General features: G+C 43.1%; 1 protein-coding gene across 1 annotated transcript in view; it reads left to right on the forward strand.

The window, feature by feature from the left end:
* Window positions 1-618: 618 nt before the first annotated feature.
* The window catches only part of LOC144769918 (trypsin-like), a 58,788-nt gene continuing 39,305 nt past the window's right edge, over window positions 619-20,101 (forward strand). Inside the window, exon 1 of the mRNA XM_078654113.1 lies at window positions 619-721. Coding sequence (XP_078510239.1) covers window positions 619-721 — 103 coding nt within the window. The remainder of the gene's footprint in view (window positions 722-20,101) is intronic.

Genomic DNA, 20,101 nt, shown 5'->3' on the forward strand with positions numbered 1-20,101 from the left:
CCTTCCCTCTAACATACAGGTCAAGTCCTGTTTATGAATTATGGCGATCCCACCCCCTTTTCCCTTTGGTCTGTCTATTCTTTTGATGTCGTATCCTGGTGGGAGGGCCATCAAAATGTCAGGTGCCGAGGTGGCGTTAAGCCACGTTTCCGTAAGAAAGAGGGCGTCGGTTCGGCCATCTGTAAGGTAGTCATGCACCTCCATCTTGTGTTTTCCTAGGGAGCGGCAGTTTAGTAGAGCCAGGTTCAATATCTTCCCTTTTTGCCTTGATCCCAGATTTCTGTTTACGGAGAAGGCACAATGAGCGCATTTTTTCTCTAGATTATTTACATTAATGCTGTGTCGGCAGGGATGGTCTAGGGTGGGACAAAGTTTCCGTATTTCCGAGGCGCTGTACCTTTTACGGAGGTTGGAACCAGCAGGGGGTCCTGCCCCTGCTCCCGGGCAGTCACGGACGGGCACAGACGGGCTTGCCTTTGGCGCGCCTTCGGCGCGCTTCCGTCGCGCCCGCTGCGCCCGTCCGCTGCGCCTCCCGTGACCGTCAGACATTTATTGGAGGTGTGTCTCGGGGTGGGCGTGGCCAGGCAGCAGCAGCGCTCCCCTCCCACCTCCCCAACGATGGCGGCTGTTTCCTTGTTTTTCCTGCCCCCTAGCAGCGCTCAGATCGGCTGCGGGGGTTCCAGCAGAGGTTTAGAGGAAGCGGAAATCAAGCGCTTTGCCAGTGAGTGAATTTAAAAGATAATGTGAGCCAAAGTCTGCACTCGACAGTTTCTCACAATCAGCAGTTTAAAATAGGTAATTTTAAAATAGCAACAGTTTCTCCACAATACACATAAAAGTACAAGCTTAAAAATCTTAAAATCGAAGTTTTAGCCCTCTGCACTGATTCTCTACGTGTCTCTCACCTCCCGGCTTCCGCCTCAGGAGTAGCAATATGCTGAATAATTTCATGTCTCTTGCCTCGCCAGCTCCACTTTTTAGGTCTGATTCATTCATCACTATGTTTCTTTTTTCTGCACGCTTAGCGCCAAGATGCTCCTTCCGGAGCGATAGTCGCGCTTTACAAAATCCCATAAATATCAAATATCAAATATCAAGACCATCCACGGGTATCTACGTTCGTAATTATAGTGCCTTTAAATTCTGAATTTGTATCAGATGCCTTGTAGGTCTGTTGCCCCTGCAAATGTGTCATCCTGCACAATTATTTTCTCGTGGAAGTTCTGGATTGTAATGAGAAGTGTTCCATTTGACTAAACATTTGAAAATAATCCAAGAAAATGAATATTACAGAAGCCCTCAGGGTATTCTCCACAAACTCCAGCTGTATCCCACATGAATCAACACAGGATTCAACCTTTTCTTGAAATTACTGAGATCCTCCATAGCCTGTTCATACTTAAAGACCGCACACTCAACCCAGAATGTCTACGATAACACCTATTGTATTTCTTCTTGGTTTTCATCAATCTTTTTTTCCGAAGTACAGAAGCTCTGTCTATCGAAATAGTCTTTAGGCCTGTGTTGAAAGTTATGTTTTTCAGGTCTCAGAATGGTATCAGATCAAGCAATTCATTATCCAACCTCTTCCCTTCCATCTCTCTGGTTTTCATGCTTCCTGCATCATCCACTGATTCAGACTGTGGTTGCACTCAGGCAACAAAAGTCTTTCAGTACTCTCCTTTTGTTCCTCTGTTTCTCCTAGTACATCTTGGGGAATTTTCTGACGAGTAACTATATCCCCTCCGAATATCAAAACTATTGTTGTGTGCCCACTATTTGAAAAAAGTAAGTCATCCTTCCGGCCTTGGATAAGCCTTGTTCGCCCAATGTCCCATCTACTCCCCTTATGCTTCTTCCCACCACTCATCTGCACAACAGTACCAATTCACTGGCCAGGCATCCTAGGCCCTCTTGGGTAGCTGATCTCCACTCAAACTGAACCCTCCACCACTCAACATCTGAAGTTACAAGGGTCAGTTTACTCCACTTCAAGACCTGCTTCTCAGGCTGCGCAATCTTGTTTCTGAGGTGCACGAAGAAGAACTCATACCGCCACCTCCAGGCAGACCAGGTGTTCCCGGGCACTCATGGGGCACCCCTCCAAATCTACAGAGGAGCCAGAAGGAGCCTGATGCACCTTTCTGGTCCTGCTTATCTATTAGCTGTCCCCAGAGTGGGACCCAAAAGATAGGGCCATGCTCTAGCTACAAGAGAGCACTTTCTGCCCCAGAGCCTAGAAGGCCATACCCTATCACATTTTACTATTGAAAAACACAAATTTAACACATTATGAGATACTTTGACCAATTTGTAATAACAGTATCTTTCATGTTATAGGAAAAAACGACATTCAAAAGATGAAATTTATAAAAACAAATCATGACATATTTTATTTCATCACTTCCTGCTCTTACAGGTTTCTCGTGCATTCAAAAAAGAGGAATGAAACATGGTATACCCTGTGAATGAACCAGAAGTAAAGAGAGACATCATATCATCCAGACAATGACCACTTTAATTATCTATAAATGCATTAGCACAGCAAGTGACAGTAGATCTGTTCATGCAAGATTTCTAAAAATACCTGCAAGATAAAGATGACTGAGCTCAGCAGACTGCAGCAGACATGCAACACAGGTTAGAGAGTGGATGCATAGAAAAGACATGAACCCAAAGAATAAAACACACACACACACCCAAACACACACATGCACACACACACACACACACACACTAACACCCACATGCATCAAAGCCATTTGCATTCGCCGTTAGCTAATGCAATTGACTAATTTGGAATGCATCATGCATTTCGCAATTTTAGGAATCGCAACCATGTTGCGATTTCTAAAAATGCAATTGGATTTAAGAAATCGCAATTTCAGATTGCTTAAATGCAATGCATGATCATTTTTTAATTGCGATTTCACATTTTGGAAGTGGTAAAATAGCATGAAGTTGACCTTCATGCTAATTTACCAAAAATGTTCAAATATGCACAAATTGCATTTTTGAAAGTATTAATTTACACACACACACATGCCCTTGGGGCATGAGTGTGTGTGTAAATTGCAGTTGAAGTTACATTTCAGGGGTGCAAGGAGGGGTTCTTTGGATCCCCCCCTGCACCCTTGAAATTGCATTCACATTTTGCGAATCGCAATTTGAAATTCGCAAAATGTGACTGCCTTCCCGATTCGCAAATTGTGAATCGCAATTAAGGAAAAATACCGAATCGCCAAAAAAATTCGATTTTTTCATGCATTGCAGTTTGCGATTTCTAAATTGCGATTCATTAATTTTCGCAATTTAGGAATCGCAAACGGGTGCAATGAAGCATGTGGCCGTAACTTTCATTCCAGCCTACAGGAACTATGGCATGTTTGTTCTTTTCAATGTGTATTTAGAGACCTCTTTATTTTACTGACACTTAATTGACACGTTTATGCCCATGTAAAAATGAATTTGAAGGTATGGCAATTACTGGCATACAATTAACCCCTACAGTACATCCATTGAGACAATGCAAAGATAAATTCACACCCAGTAACAAGTATGCACTTCCCCAACCCCCATTAACAAGCCTTCACAATTTGTTTACTCTAGCTTGGAATGGTAAAATGTATACTAGAATAAAGGAATGCGGGGTGCGGCACGGTAGATAAGAGTACTAGGGGGACAATAATCACAGGTACCAGATGTTCTGCTTGAACATTCTAATGATTGTTCTTCTGTTTCTACCTCTTCACACTGGAACATGCTACTCTCTGTTGGTGGAGTGTTCTAACAGCAGTGTAGCCCTTCTGTACTGGGATATATTGGCCTGAATAGGGTTTCTACTTTTTTATATGTCCTTTCCTGCAATATGGTCCTACAATTCAGGGAGAGGTCTCCTATAGATCAATGTAGCCACTAGACATTGGATTGTTGGGATCTCCAGGGGAGTCAATTGCTTGGCAGATGAAGAGCAATTGCTGATATAGGCCTTCTGATCCAACAAATATATTGTTCAATATTGGCATCTCTGTCACTTTACACCCTCATCCGTGGTATGGAGATAAGTGTCCTAGAGAGATCCTTCTATAATAGTGCAAGGGTGAAATGTGTCCTAACACAAACAAGGGAAGTGATTCCTCACACCCCAGTGGTTGCATCATAATATACTGCCAAAACTGGGGTTCAATTGGCTTCTCACACTACTAGACCCTGGTGCAACTGGACTAATTACATTAGTGATAGCTATGTTCCTGAATGCCGGGAAGGACATAGTTAACCTCTTGGAGAATGATATATTGCTGTAGCCCCATTGGACAGCTCTAATTTGAGGAATAAGTGGGCTTATTCACAACAGCCAATGATAATTATCGGTGGCCGTGCTTAGAGATAATTATTTTATTGGAGGCTATCTCTGGTATTTATCGGCAGAGATAGCGAGGTCATCGCCCTTTTGCAGGGAACATCGCTTGCTTTCCCAGGCCTGAGGCGAAAAGCCGGGAGCTGGTGGTACGAGGACTTTGCTCAATTTATTTTTTAAAAATAACAACTGCTTTTAATATTGTAATATTGTGTGGTGTCACTTACTTATTTTCTGTGCTTGAAAAACGCCACAATTTGACCTCTTCGCAGCGCACAGACGATCTTGACTCTGTTCGCGCTTGGCATTTCTTGAGCGGCCGCCATCAGCACAGGCGTGCGCGCTGACAACGCCCCCTACAGGCCACGCCCCCTTCTGTTATACAAATGTGCATGCATAGGAAGCGCAGCGGACGAGCGCAGCGGGAGCGCCGTTTGCGCGCCGAAGGCGCGCCTAAGGCAAGCCCGTCTGCGCCCGTCCGCGCCAAGACCGCGACAGGCGCAGGTAACTCTGCCCAAGTCTCCCCGCACATCAGGTACTCTTCCAGTGCCCTCCACCTACTGCGAGGTAAGAACTACTGCTCATGCAAAATTGACCTGCCCATTCTCTCTAGCTCGACCAGCTGCAAATATTGTCACTGGTCCCTTACCTCATACCCAACCCACTTCCTCACTTCCCCACCCCTTCCTAAAGCTTCCCTTCCACCCTTCATCGGCGGTTTGATAAACGCACGGTCAATGTGCAAGCATAGTCAAGACATTCATGACCTCATCATTGACTCTGACCTTGACTGTCTCCTGGTCACCGAAACCTGGCTTACTGATGACTGCAACCCTGACATAGCCAACTCCCTAACCCAGGGATACGCTCTTTTTAGACAAGACAGACCAAAAGGAAGAGGGGGAGGCGTCGCAATCATATTGAAAAATACTTACACCTGTCACACGTTTAATTTAGACCCCCTAACCAACACTGAAGGCTTAGGTTTTTCAATCAAAATTAGCCAATCCTCCTCCTTCTCAGGCGGTTTGATCTACCGTCCCCCTGGTAATGCTTCTAAATTCCTCGACTCCTTGAGCGACTCCCTGGGCCACTTCCTACTCCGTTATCCACATTTTACTCTTCTTGGGGATTTTAATTTACACCTTGAATCCTCATCGGACTCTCAAACTAATAGCTTCCTGCAGACCCTTGAAGTTTTTAATCTTCAACAAAGTGTCACTCTGCCAACCCATTCACTAGGACACACCCTTGATGGGGTATGCTCTAATTTCCCTTCACACATCACCCTACCTCCTCTCCCCATGATATGGACAGACCATAGTTTAATCCCCTTCCATATCACCAATGTACATCCTCAAACCAGCAATAGATTTAAGCCACTCTGCGTCGATTCCGTCAATTGGAAAACAGTACAAAAAAATCTCACTCTTAATCCCATCCCTCAAACTCAATCCCCCGTCTTATCTGGTAATACCGAACTAGACGCAAAACTCTTTAATAATTGGATTTCACAAGTAATCAAAACTCGGGACCCCTCAAACCGCCCCTGTAGAATCCATAAAAAAAACAAAATCAACGCCCCTTGGTTTACCCCCGCTTTAGCCACCGCCCATCTACTCTGCAGGAAAGCCGAGCTTAAATGGCGCAGATCCTACGACAACGACGACCGCCTTTCTTTCATTCAACAAAGAAAAAATAATTTTTCCGATATCAAATCAGCCAAAAAAATCTTTTACGTTAACGCCATTAATCAAGCTAGCAATAAACAAAAAACCCTGTTTTCAATAGTCAAATCATTCACCCAGCCAAGAGCACTCCAACCTGAAATTCCCCCTTCCCAAGATTTTTGCGACAAGATATCAGACTTCTTTGAGAAAAAAATTGCCTCCATTCAAAATGACTTTCCCCCCCCAATCACGTCCCCAGGGCCTTCTAGTCCTGTCCAACTGGATCCCTCAGTTGACGGACTCAAATACTTCACCCCTGTCACCCTTGTGCAAACCAGAGAAGCAATCCTATCCTGCAAATCCGGTTCCCCCGCCGACCCCTGCCCCCCCAAGATTCTCCACCAACTCATAGATGTGGTGAATCCCATTATTAACGACATAGTTAATTCCTCTCTCAGTACCGGATCTGTACCCCGCATTTGGAAGACAGGCATAGTGAAACCTCTCATGAAGAAGGCAAATAAACCCCCGATGGACCTGACTAATCTCCGCCCGATCACTCTTCTCCCGGCCTTGGGAAAAATAACAGAACTGTTGGTCCATAGAGAACTTAAAACCTATCTGGACGCTCACAACATACTCCACCCGCAACAATCGGGTTTTCGTCCTAAACACTCGACCGAAACAGCTCTGATCGAACTATCAGACACAATTAAGCTGCTGCAGGATGAGAGGAAGAAGGCTATTCTCATCCTTCTTGACCTCACAGCAGCTTTCGACACCATATCCCACTCCATCCTGATCAACAGATTGAAGGACATAGGGATCTCTGACACTGCCCTAGCATGGATTAAATCATTCCTTACTGACAGATGCCAAACCGTTGCTCTTGGCCCCTTTCAATCCAAAGAGAAAAAGGTCTCCTCTGGAGTACCCCAGGGATCCATCCTTAGTCCCCTTCTTTTTAATGTCTACCTCATCCCTCTTTTATCCCTGATAGAATCATTCGGCATACCGGTCACCTCGTATGCCGATGATACACAGCTAATTGTACCCCTACAGGACAACTCAACCTCAGCTGAGCTCAATTTTAAAAACTGTTTAACAGCGGTCTTCCACTGGATGGACTCTAATCATCTTAGATGTAACTCTGACAAAACAGAGATCCTTCCCATCGGAAAGAACACCTCCTTCTGTCCAGCTCTGTGGTGGCCGGATAACTCTGTTGCCCTCCCCCCCAGACCGTAACAACAGCCAGAAACCTCGGCGTGCTTTTCGACTCGGATCTCTCTTTTGATCAGCACGCCAGGAATGTCGCCGGCAAATGTTTTGGGATTATTAAATCCCTAAAAAAGTTTTTCGACTTTTTACCACTGGCCGCCAGGAAAACTGTCACAGTGGCCCTCATACTCTCGCGCCTGGATTACTGTAACGGCCTCCTGGCAGGAACAAAAAAGTCCACTCTGACCAAACTTCAGAGCGTACTTCATACTGCTGCCCGACTGGTTTTAAAATTACCCCGTAAATCTTCTGCCTCTGCAGCTCTCAGATCCCTGCATTGGCTCCCTCTGCATAAAAGAATACTTTTTAAAATGCTTGTTATCGCCTTCCGGTCATTTAACACCTCTGGCCCTAAATATCTAATCAGACGGTTCCACCACTACGTCCCGACTCGTCTCCTTCGTTCTGCTCATGACAACCTCATGTCCCCTGCAAGGTACAACCTGAAGACGAAAGGTTGAAAGACGTTAAGCTTCCTGGCCATCAAAGCCCGGATTAACCTGCCCAATCATCTGAGACATCAAACCCTGGAAAAACCCTTCAGACATCTCCTAAAAACGTGGATCTTTTCCCTACCCGATGACTGGGCTAAAGCTGCCATCTAGCCTCCAACAACCTCTTACACTGGGCCTTAGGAATCTCAGCGCCATGATGCTCCCTCCGGAGCGAACGCTGCGCTTTAGAAATACCCCTTCAAATATCAAATATCAAATAATTATCGGTGGCCGTGCTTAGAGATAATTATTTTATTGGAGGCTATCTCTGGTATTTATCGGCAGAGATAGCGAGGTCATCGCCCTTTTGCAGGGAACATCGCTGGTTTTCCAGCGATGTTCCCTGCAAAAGGGCGATAACCTTGCTGATACAACCGCAGGGTCATATCAGCATAATCCACCCCCTATGTTAGGGATGACTAAGTCAGGATTTTAGTAGACGTTAGAATTTGGCGAAAAATGCAGTTTTCGCAAAAATCTAATGTGTGCTAACATCATGTGGGCTGCTTTGTAAATATCGCGATATAAACATCAGCGATATTTGCAAGGTAGTCCATCTGGGGTACGCCCAGTAACGTCCACTTTGCATCTCATTGGAGATGCAAAGGTAGGCGTTGGGGAAAAGGGTGCTAACATGCGATTATGCATCTTACCACCCTCTTGTAAATAGGGCGCTGGTTTTATCTCCACTTTTTTGGCTTTGTAAGCCAAAAAAAACAGAGATAAAGCCCTGGCAAATTTTCCCCTGCGTTAGGAAATATTGTGTTGTGATGGCCTCTTCTTCACACCCTTTCAATTCCAAACAGTGGAGAACAATATTATTGTTTAATATCCATGTGATTCAACTCTATTTGCGCCCCGTTATTTATTAAAACAATATTTTTGTATCTTTAGTTTTCAGACAGTGGTAATATGGTTCTAACCACACAGCAGGCCAACTGTTGGATTTTGTCCCATATTACAGCACTGCATTTGGTAGCCAATCCTTGCTCATCTCAGTTGGCAGAGAGGTTTGTTACAATATGGATATTCATCTAGAGCAATCATGCCATCTCTAAGACTATCAGTAAACCTTTTTTTACACGTAATTTGGTGATTACACAGCAGTGATATCATGAGGATTCACTGATCACCAATTTAACTAAAATACTCAATGATCAAACGACTAGAGGACATGTTTGTCCAGTTCAGGTGGAAAATTCAGTCAGTCCTAGAGCTTACTGTTCACATGTACAGAAATCTCTCTGTAATAAAAAAAAGGCTAAACAATCTATTTTTCTCCCTTGAACTTTATCAATTACAACAGGGGGTGGAAATTGGAATAGCAAATGGAAGAATTATTTGTTCAAGGGAGATAAAATATTCTAATTTCAATATAAATTCTTGAACAACGCATATTTTCACGCAATTTTAGTAGTACTTGTATAGCGCACGAATCGAGCCATGAGGGTATCTCGGCACTTGTACGCATACCTCTGTGGAACCCTTCCTGGCTTTTCTCTGTGTGGTGCCCACTCCTGGGCACCCCCAAGGTGAAGCCAGGCATCCTAGCGTTGTTGGGGCTGTTGTGGAGATTAAGCAAGCTATTGCCCAGAGTTGCAGAGTGGGACCCATGATTGGAATAGGCACCGAGGCGAGAATTATCAGGTCCCAGGAAATTGAGCCCAAGACCCGCCAAGGCGGGAATTGAACCCTGGTCCTGGGCTAGACCTCTGCATCAGGGTCTGCCGCTCTAACCATTGAGCCACACATCTCCACTTCAATGCAAAGTCAGAAAGGGAAGGTCAGACTAACTGAAGCTAATTAAAGCTACTAATTAAATGCTTTATGAGGATATGGTAATCGGTGTACAGTAATAGGCACTCTGCAATAAGTATGGGACAAGTAAATAGAATGTGTATTGTACACGGTGCTCAAGAACAGGGGTTGGTTACCTTACAACCCAAATGGGCCCCTCAACACAAGGGCACTTTAATCTACAAAGGACAGTCCGAGCACTCAAATAGTAAATGTATGTCAATGCCCAAACAAAGTAGATAGTAGTAAGTCCACTTTTAATCCATGTATGAGTTCTTGAGTATAGAATCACAAAAAATCTTCACATCCCGTCGAAATTGTGATACAATCCATAAAAGTTTCCAACATCAGTGGTGTTACCAATCCATCACAAAGAGATCAGCCAACACGTGTTTCATCATTAGGTAGATAATACCATAATTTCATCAGGGCTTAACTGACTGAAAATCCGCAAAATTAGACAGGATATAGCCACCAGAAAATGTTGGAAAAACCATTGAAAGCGCAAAAACCTGAAGCCAAGTATTATATATAAATCTCAAAGTATTAGCGAAGCGAAAAATGAAATAACATGTTGGGGAGAATACTCCATTCAGCGCAAAATTGGCGTGGATGTGTCTAGTGGCCATTTCCTATCTAATTTTGCGGATTTTCAGTCATGAATACATAACACCTCTGTTGGTAAACTTTTGTGGATTGTATCAAAATTTCTACCGAATGTGATGATCTTTTGTGATTGTATACTCAAGGACTCATATATGGATTGAAAGTGGACTTACTACTATCTACCTTGTTTGGACATTGAAGTAAATGTATTATTTGACTGCTCGGGCAGTCCTCTGTTTACTAATTAAATGTCTATTATTTCACAATATAAAGACACAAACAACCTGATTCAAGAAATACATGATTTTTGTTTGTCTTTGTTTCTCGCCATCATCTTCATCATCTCACTTTGCTCTCTCATCAGGATATTTTGAGCACTGGTATCAAGTCAGAATATTTCTCTTAGAGGAGATGTTATTCAGGTCTCTGGTTTGCAAATGGAGGGTCTATCAGGGCCAAGGTTCACATCAAGTATTGCTAAGTCATTTCACATTGTACCAAATCATGCTCCTAAATGGAGAGATCTGCCAGAGCCTGCTTAGTTGGACAGGGATTGAACATACAGATACAGAGCCATACGGCAAGTGAGCAAGGATCAGGATCGCCCACACAAGAGGGTTGCACAGGGAGGAGGAAGCATGGGAAACATCCTTTACAACGCAAATTTTACCACGCAGTGCCCTTACGACGCAACTTTTACAACGCAAACCATTACAACGCATTGTGCTGGGGGGCGCTCTAGGATAGGGAATAGATTTAATTTACTATCCAACACCTTCCCTACTATCCACGGGTACTGGAGTTGGAATAGTAAATTAAACTATTCACTATTCAGCACCCCAAAGTGCTACGCGTTGTAAAGGCATGCGTTGTAAATACTGCGTTGTAAAGGCTTGCGTGGTAAAAGCATGCGTTGTAATGTCATACATCCAGGAAGCATGGTTCCTTTCAGTGGGTTTGATTCTCACTTCTTGGCGCACAGTTTTATTTTTTGATTATATGCCTTTTACAGCACAGTCTCACTCATTTGATGTGTGCCCCATATCTTAGTGTATATTTAAACGTTGAAGCCCTTATTTACAGGATTTTGGCATAGGGCAGCTCAGCAAGTCACCTGTCATCATTTCTGTCCTTTCTCCCTACACTGGTGACGTTTCGGCTGTCTTGAGCCAACGCAGGCACATGCTAAGTTTTTTTTGTGCGGGAAGGGGCACCTTCCTGCACATAAACAGTCCTAGGAGGCATTTCCTCTTTCTATGTGTGCTTCAGAAAGCAGCACACATAGATAGAGGAAAAAACAAGGAGAAATAGAGATATTTCTCCTCACAATGCATCACCTCGGGCAGCGTAAGAATATACAGGTACATGCATCATTGTAGGAATTTGCGATTCCTAAATTGCGAAAAATGAAGGAATCGCAATTTAGGAATCGCAAATTCCTATGCATAAAGAAATCACAAAAGTTTTTGCGATTTCTTAATTTTCCTTATTTGCGATTCCTTAATTGCGAATCGCAATTAAGTAATCGCTTTACATTGATTCCTATGGGCCTAGAGGGCCATGGGAATCAATGGGAAGGCATTCTCATTTTGCGAATTCGCAATTAAGAAATCGCAAAATGAGAATGCAATTTCAAGGGTGCAGGGGGGTCCAAAGGATCCCCCCCTGCACCCCTGAAATGTCACGTAAGTACATTTTACTCACACACATGTCCCAAGGGCATGTGTGTGTGTAAAATATAAGTTTCAAAAATGCACTTTTGTGCATTTTTGAAACTTTTCGCAAATTACCATGAAGGTTTACTTCATGGTAATTTTTCCCTTCATATTTGCGAATTCGCAATTTAAAAAAAATCATGCATAGCATTTTAGAAATCGCAAAATTTGCGATTTCTTAAATGCTATCGAAATTCCAGAAATCGCAAAAATAGCGATTTCTAAAATTGTAAAAAATGAAGAAAAAAAATGATGCATCCCAAAAAAGGTTTTTGCATTCGCAAACGGCCAAATTTTGCGATTCGCACCGTTTGCGAATGCAAAAACGCTTGATGCATGTGGCCCTTGGTGTTTACCCAGGTTTACATGATTTTGTAAAACTGGGGCAGCGTCAAAATCCATGGGTGTTGCGTGGCAACACCTGCCGCACCATCCATGGAACGCCTCTGGAGCACAGTGTATGGTAACCCAGCGATTTGCACTGCGTTGCCTTACACTCTCTTTGGGTGCGTAACTTACAACTTAGGGAAGTCTCATATACTCTGTATGATTTGAATTTCTGGACAAAGCTCACTCACTAGGCATGATTTTTATTTCTTGCAGCACAATCTCACATACTGTTTGAAAATGGTGCACCCTGAATCACAGACACACTTTGTAATGTGAGTTCCACAGCTTTGTGCAGTCTCGTTCCTTTTGTGTGAGTCCAAATGTATGAACCTCTGCAGGGCCGGCTTTAGGGCAGTGCGACTGGTGCGGCCGTACAGGGCACTGACCTGTGAAGGGGGGCGCTGTGTTTTGAAAAATCTTATGATAGGAGAGATGAGGGGCACTTTTGCAGGTGGTATTGAGAGAATACGAGGAGGTGGTCATGGAACGAGGGGGCGTCAAAGGTGATTGTCGCACCCGGCGCCACCATCATTAAAGCCGGCCCTGAACCACAGACCCAGATATTGGAGCACAGTCTCTATCACTGAATATGAATTTCATACAATGGAAAGTGGTCTTGGTAATTTGGTGTTTGTGTAATGTCTTGTAACACAATGTCACTGATAGAGTGTGAGTTGTGCATTGTGGAGCACACTCACACTCATTGTGTCTCCCATGCTTTAGTGTTGTTGATTTTGAGTGACCTTTATGCCTCAAGAAACAGTTTCACTCACTTGGCGTAAATTCAGTGCTGCGGAGTACAGTCTCACTCAGTGGCATCAGCCGCACATACTTGGAGTACAGGATCAGCCTTGGCCATCCCTAATGGTTCCTTTGACAAAGAAGTGCCTTATGGGTCCTATTACACACAGTGCAGATATGAGCAGCAACACATAATCAAACACTAAGAGTGTAACAGTGAATTAAGTGACATTGTACGTCTCATCAAAAACTGAATAGCAACACCAGGTATAAATTCTCAGGCAATTAATAGGAATGTGCAGGCATGATCATATAATTGGTGTAGAACAGTGCATGTGATAAAGATAGCAAAAAAATATTAAAAAAATTAAACAGTTATTGTTAATGTTATAAAATCCATTTAACAAATATTATGAAAACTATTGGAATCTAACCAGAAACATCCAGAGTAACAATCACATTAAGGTACTACTAAAGGACTGCCTCGTCTTTAGTATGGGAGAGGTCACGAGCTCCCTTAATCTACAGATGGATCCCAACCAACACCAGAAAGACCGTCACTCAGTCCCTCATCTTCAGCCGCCTCGACTACTGCAATACCCTTTTCTCTGGCATCTCCATCCAGCACCTCAGAAGACTCCAGACCATTTAGAAAGCCAGCAGCCAGACTCATCCTGTACCTCCCCAAACTAACCCACACTCCACCTCCACTGTGCTGTTTCAAGATCCTCACGGGTGTCTACAAATCTCTCAATGACCTATCACCTGCCTACCTCAACCATCGACTAAAATGCCACAATCCCGCTAGACACCTACGCTTCTCTTCACTCACCCTTTCGTACACACGCCACATCTGCTGCACTCACAGTGGTGGCTGCTCCTTCTTATACATCGCAGCCAAGACCTGGAATGATCTCCCTCTCCAGCTCCGTATGGTCCCCTCGCTGGGAGACTTCAGAATAACATTCAAGATCTGACTCTTTGATTGAGACACAAGGCCCGATTCACAGAACTTACTTAAGGCAAAATCCTAAACTTATTACTTTTGGTATTCACAGTAGTTAGGATTTTGTCTTAAGTTTGTTTTAAGACAAACTTTTAGACAGACTTAAGACAAAATCCTAACCTAAGTCTGTCTTAAGATAACTTAAGACAAAATCCTAACTTCTGTGAATACCAAAAGTAGTAAGTTTAGGATTTTGTCTTAAGTTTGTGACAGACTTAAGACAAAATCCTAACCTAAGTCTGTCTTAAGTCTGTCTTAAGATAAACTTAAGACAAAATCCTAACTTCTGTGAATACCAAAAGGAGTAAGTTTAGGATTTTGTCTTAAGTTAGTTCTGTGAATCGGGCCCATAGTGCCCACATACCCCTAGAGGTGACAGAGCTGCGTTTTACAAATGCTGATACAGGAGCATTGCATCACTTTTTCTGACATTCTAGTAGTGCAATGCCCTGCTCCATATTTACAAAGTGGTGTCAAGTCACATTGCCTGGCATTACGTCACTTTGTACCTTTCACGCAGGTATCTGATTGAAAAGGGTTTTCAATGGGTCTGGCTGTGGGCGTTCCACCACAACACCCATTGCTTTTGGATGCTGCACCAGATTTACAAGGATCTTTATATCTGAGGCAGAGTCAAATATGAACGCCACTAAATAGCAGGTGTTAGATTGGCGCAATACTGTTATTTCTCCTCATTTTTGCTCTTTCCATGTGTAGAAAGAGCTAATCGCCTTTAAAGATTGTTTATGTGCATGGAGGTGTCCCTTCCTGCACGTACACAGTCATCCCTGCAACACAGACACTCTTGCACTATGGTGCAAGGGTGTCTGTGTTGGCACTAAGCAGCTTTCTTTAGCGCCAGCACAAGTGAAAACGCAGGGGTGCTCTGTATTGTTGTAAATACAGTGCATCCCTGCAATTTTTAAATGACACAGCACTGCTAAATTGCTTGCAGCGCCGTGCCCTTCCCTTGTAAATATAGTACAAGGTTTCTTACGTCTCAGAAGACAAACTAAGACCAAATTCAGTCTGCATCCCTACATAGAACTATGGGGTAGATGTATCCACATACCCCTTTGCGATTTCTAAATAGCGATTTTTAAGGAATCGCTATTTAGAAATCGCAAAATGGGATGTATGTAAAAAATCGCTATTTTTTAGCGATTTATTAATCTTCCTTATTTGCGAATTCGCAATTTGCGAATTCGCAATTAAGGAATAATTTCCCATTCATTCCTATGGGCCAGGAGGCCCATAGGAATGATTGTGAAATTAATCTCAATTTGCAATTCGCAATTTGCTAATCTCAAATTGAGAAACATTTCAAGAGTGCAGGGGTGTCTCAAGGACACCCTGCTGCACCCCTGAAATGTACATGTGTGTGCATATGGCGCACATACGCCCTATGGGCATGTGTGTGCATCACATGCCACCTTCAAAAATGCCAAATTGTGCATTTTTTTAAAGAATTCCCAAATTACCATCAACTACAATTTGGTGGTAATTTGCGATTTCTTAACCAAAATTCGCAATTCAAAAATGCTACATACATAGCATTTAAGGAATCGCAAAATTGCGATTTCTTAAATGCTATGGCAAAATAAGGAATCGCAAATTTTTGCTATTCCTTAATTTGCAAATTTTTGATGCATGCCAAAACATGCAAATAGACCCTTTGCGATTCGCAAAAGGCTTAATACATCTAGGCCTATCAGCCTGATTCATCAATCTCCCGTTTTGCGAGCCCCTAATAGCGATTCATAACGAATCGCTATTAAGGACTTGCAAAACGGGATTCATGTAGGAATTGCATAAAGAAATGCGATTCCTACACATTCCTTATTTGCGATTAGCGATAAGGAATAACTCCCCATTCATTCCTATGGGCCTAAAGCCTCAAAGGAATGAATGGGGAGTCATTCCTTATTTGCGATTAGCAATTTGCTAATCGCAAATAAGATAGCGATTTCAAGGGTCAAAGGACATGTGTGTGTGTAACATGCAAAAGAAAAAAATGCACTAAAGTGCATTAATCTATTTTTTCGCTATTTACCACGAAGTCAGACTTCGTGGTAAATAGCGGCCAAATATAGCGAAATCGCTATTTTAAATTGGTTGATGAATTGCATTTAAGGAATCTCTAATAGAGATTCCTTAAATGCAATTCCTCGCACAATAGCGAATTCTGTAATAGCGAATATTGCATTTGGGATCATGAATCCCAAATGCAATAATTGCGCTCGCAAAGGGCCAGATTCTCAGAATCTGGCCCTTTGCGAGCCGATTTTCGTTTCATGAATCAGGCTGTATGTCTTTTGAAAGTGCAGGAAAGAGAGAGACACCAAAGAAGTGTGTGGGGTCCAATTTCAACTGGAGATTAGGGTAGAATAGAGCAAGAAGAGACAGGTGGAACCCAGTGCCTCAATGATCACGCTGACACTAATAGCTAATGACACTGGAAAACTCCCAGATGGTGACCTGCACAATAGCCTGGCACAGGTTAGAAATAAGGGAGCTAAATTGTCAAGTAAACTAGACTAAATGGGTCTAGTAAGTGAAGGCTCCTAAAAATTAAACTTACATACCCATGACTTCATAGAAAGTTGTCGGAGCGAGAAAGCTGTAACCCGGTATTAAAGTGTGGAATTACTTAGGTGACTCACAAAAGTTATTCCTGTGATGGCACTGTGTAACAAACAAAAAACTACAACATCAATGGAGTTCAAAATGGATAATGATCCCCAGTTTACATTGATATCACAATGTGGAAGCCCCCAGGAAGAAGCCACAAAGTAATAATGTGTCACTATCTGTACTCAAGTGGCTGATGGACAGGCTAGATTACTTTGAAGAGTACAGTTTCAGAGAGAAATATCATTCCTGGCACAGAAGTAACACATTCCAAACTCCAGGTTTCTGACCACCACCTACTGGGATAGGGAGACCCCCCCTCTCCAGTTTGCAAGTTACAGCTGTACATGTATGCCGTGCACATGCAGATGTGAGGACCTGAGTGGAATCAAAATCTCCACCTTGGTGGAAAAGTAAGAAACTCTCTCCCTTGTTTTCAAATTACAGTGGGATATATGATGGAACCCCGCATGTATTTCCCACACATGCCTTAACTCCGCAGTCATTACCTGACTGCGATGTTACCACACGTGTCTTTACCATGCAAGTTGTAACAATGACTTGCCTTAGGGGGCGCTGGACTTAGGAATAGTATAAATTCCCATTCCAACACCACTCAGTGTTTCAGTAAGGAAAGTGTTGGATTTAAAATCAAACACCACTCCAACAACGCGCCACCCCCAAAGCATGTTGTTTTAACGACTTACGTGGTACAGGAATGGGTGGTAATATCACAGTCAAAGTATTAACTGTGTTTTAAAAGCAGGTTGTGGTTCTTTCTGTCGGGTAAAGGATGTTTCCCATTACAGTGCTACATCTATGCCTTGAACGGACATCAAAAGAGTTATGGTGGAAGCTCCACTACACTGGAGTCTGAGTGACTGGTTACAATATGAAAAGTCAACCTACAACGGAAGGCAACCAAGCAGCCAGCCAGCAGTAAAATGCTTCATCTTAGAATGGTTCCCCAGGGAACTTTAAAGCTATTACATTTATCTTAGCATCATTAATTAAAACTTATAAACATAATTGGAACAGTCGTGCACATAGGTGGTGAAGCGCTATAACGCATGTGGTATATTACATTTCAATTATGTTGCATCCCCTACATCGACTACCTCTACATTGTCAAGGTAGGTAGATGTGGATTTCAGATGTCACCCATGCACTGGTCACGAGTCGACTGGACTATGGCAACACACTCTACGCCGGAATTACAACAAAATTGCAGAAAAAACTCCAGCGCATCCAAAACGCATCAGCGAGACTCATATTAGACATCCCGCGCCAAGAGCACATCACCGGTCACTTAAAAAACCTCCACTGGCTTCCCGTCAACAAAATAATTACTTTCCGCCTTCTTACCCACGCACACAAGGCCCTCTATAATCTAGGACCCGAATGCCTCAACACCCGACTGTCCTTCTACTATCCCACCCGCCAACTAAGATCATCCAATCAAGCCCTCGCCGCAGTCCCGCGCATCCGAAAAACCACCATGGGTGGCAGATCCTTCTCCTTCCTGGCTGCCAAGACCTGGAACTCACTCCCCACCCACCTCCGCCTTACTCAGAATCACATCTCCTTCAGAAAAGAACTGAAAACTTGGCTATTCGATAAAAAGTAAACCCCTCCCTCCAGCGCCTTGAGACCCTCTGGGTGAGTAGTGCGCTTTATAAATACATGAACTTGAACTTGAACTAGAATAGTAAAGATAGGGGAGAGGAGGCTTGGGCGGTGGACCTCGAATGTGGGGAACTAGGGCGGTCGACCTTGAATTTGGCTTCGAGTTTCGGCAATGACGCTGAACATCCTGTGATTCGGGGCAAATCACTTAATCCCCCATGCCTAACAAAAATGAATGTGTGTCCTCATGTAATGCAACTGGTCCTATGTAGAGCGCTCTGATACCCGATTCGGGTCAAGTTTGCGCTATATAAAACTAAAATAAAGATGTAGTGGTCCTCCATGTAATGGAAGTGATATGCGCTAAATAGATGTTATAGCAGTTGAAAACTCCTGAATAATAGTGTCTCTATAGTGCATTGTGATGGGCTTTGTGCTCAGTTACATTAACTTCAGCTGTCTTCATTGGAGCAATAGCACAGGCATACTGATGTATCTGTTTTTTGCATAGAATTATTCTCTTCTGTAAAGTTGAGCATGCACAAGTTTCTCCAAGTATGAAGAGGAGGAATTGGTATAAACAAAACCTGTCCATGAGCAATAATTGTAGGTCTCTCATTTGGGCTATAAAGTGTAACCTGGATGCCTATGGATTGGTAAAAATAGGCAAGCACAATACCAAGAAGGTATTAAAAAACAAAACATGCTGTGCCAGCCAAGTATTTGAGTTAGAGAGGTAAGTGACTTGAGGCTAGATGTAGGTAATTGTAAATTACCGATTCAAAAATACTGAATTTTACCGATTCGGTATTTTCGAATCGGTAATTGCAATGTAGATAAAAATTCGGTAAAAATTACCGAATCGTTAAGATTCGGTAATTACCGAATCGGTATTTACCGATTCGGTAATTGCCATTCATTCCTATGGGCGAATGAATGTCAATTACCGAATCGGTAAATACCGATTCGGTAAAATAGGGAAAAAGTCAAGGGTGGCAGGGTGTCACTTTGACACCCTGTTGCACCCCTGATTAGTGCTGTTGTGCACATGTGGCACACATACATGCCTTAAGGGCATGTATGTCTGTCACGTGGCACAGGTGTAAATGCACATATTTGCATTTACATAGGAATTCGTTATTTACCACCAACCAATAGTTAGTGGTAAATAACAAATCCTTTGAGCCGAGAAGCACTGTTTGAAGTGTTTCCCACATTTCATTTACCGATTCGGTAAATACCGAATCGGTAAATGATGATTCGGTAAATACCGAATCGGTAAATACCGATTCGTTATTTACAGAATTGGTAAATCTGCCTCCTACATAGGAAAAGTCTATTAACGGTCGGTAACGCCGAATTCGGCCGTTACCGACCGGTAATAGTCTACCTACATCTAGACCTAGATGGTCAATAATCAAGTGATGGGCGCATTGCTTGAACTAATCTCAGCCACTGGTCATTCCAGTCTTTTGCACAAAAAGACAGGAACAATCCAGCCCAAATGCCCCCTCTGACATGGAACCCTAAAGGGCGACACACTGAGTACAAAAAAACAGAATGGACTGGATTGTAGCCTAGAGTAATTACCAATAATTGAAAATAATTCAAGCAATCCCTGCTGATAAGGCCCAAATAAGTCAAAATATATTTTGAGGGGGCTTGAACTGGCCGTTCAGCTGCAATGTTCCTTTTGAAACAGAAGCAAGGCTGGATCCTGTCCAAGGTGGCATGGTGGGCACAACACCGATGCACAGGGATGGCCCCGAGGTTAATTACTGGTTGCA

The sequence above is a fragment of the Lissotriton helveticus genome, chromosome 7 (assembly GCF_964261635.1).
Source record: "Lissotriton helveticus chromosome 7, aLisHel1.1, whole genome shotgun sequence".
NCBI lineage: Eukaryota > Metazoa > Chordata > Amphibia > Caudata > Salamandridae > Lissotriton > Lissotriton helveticus.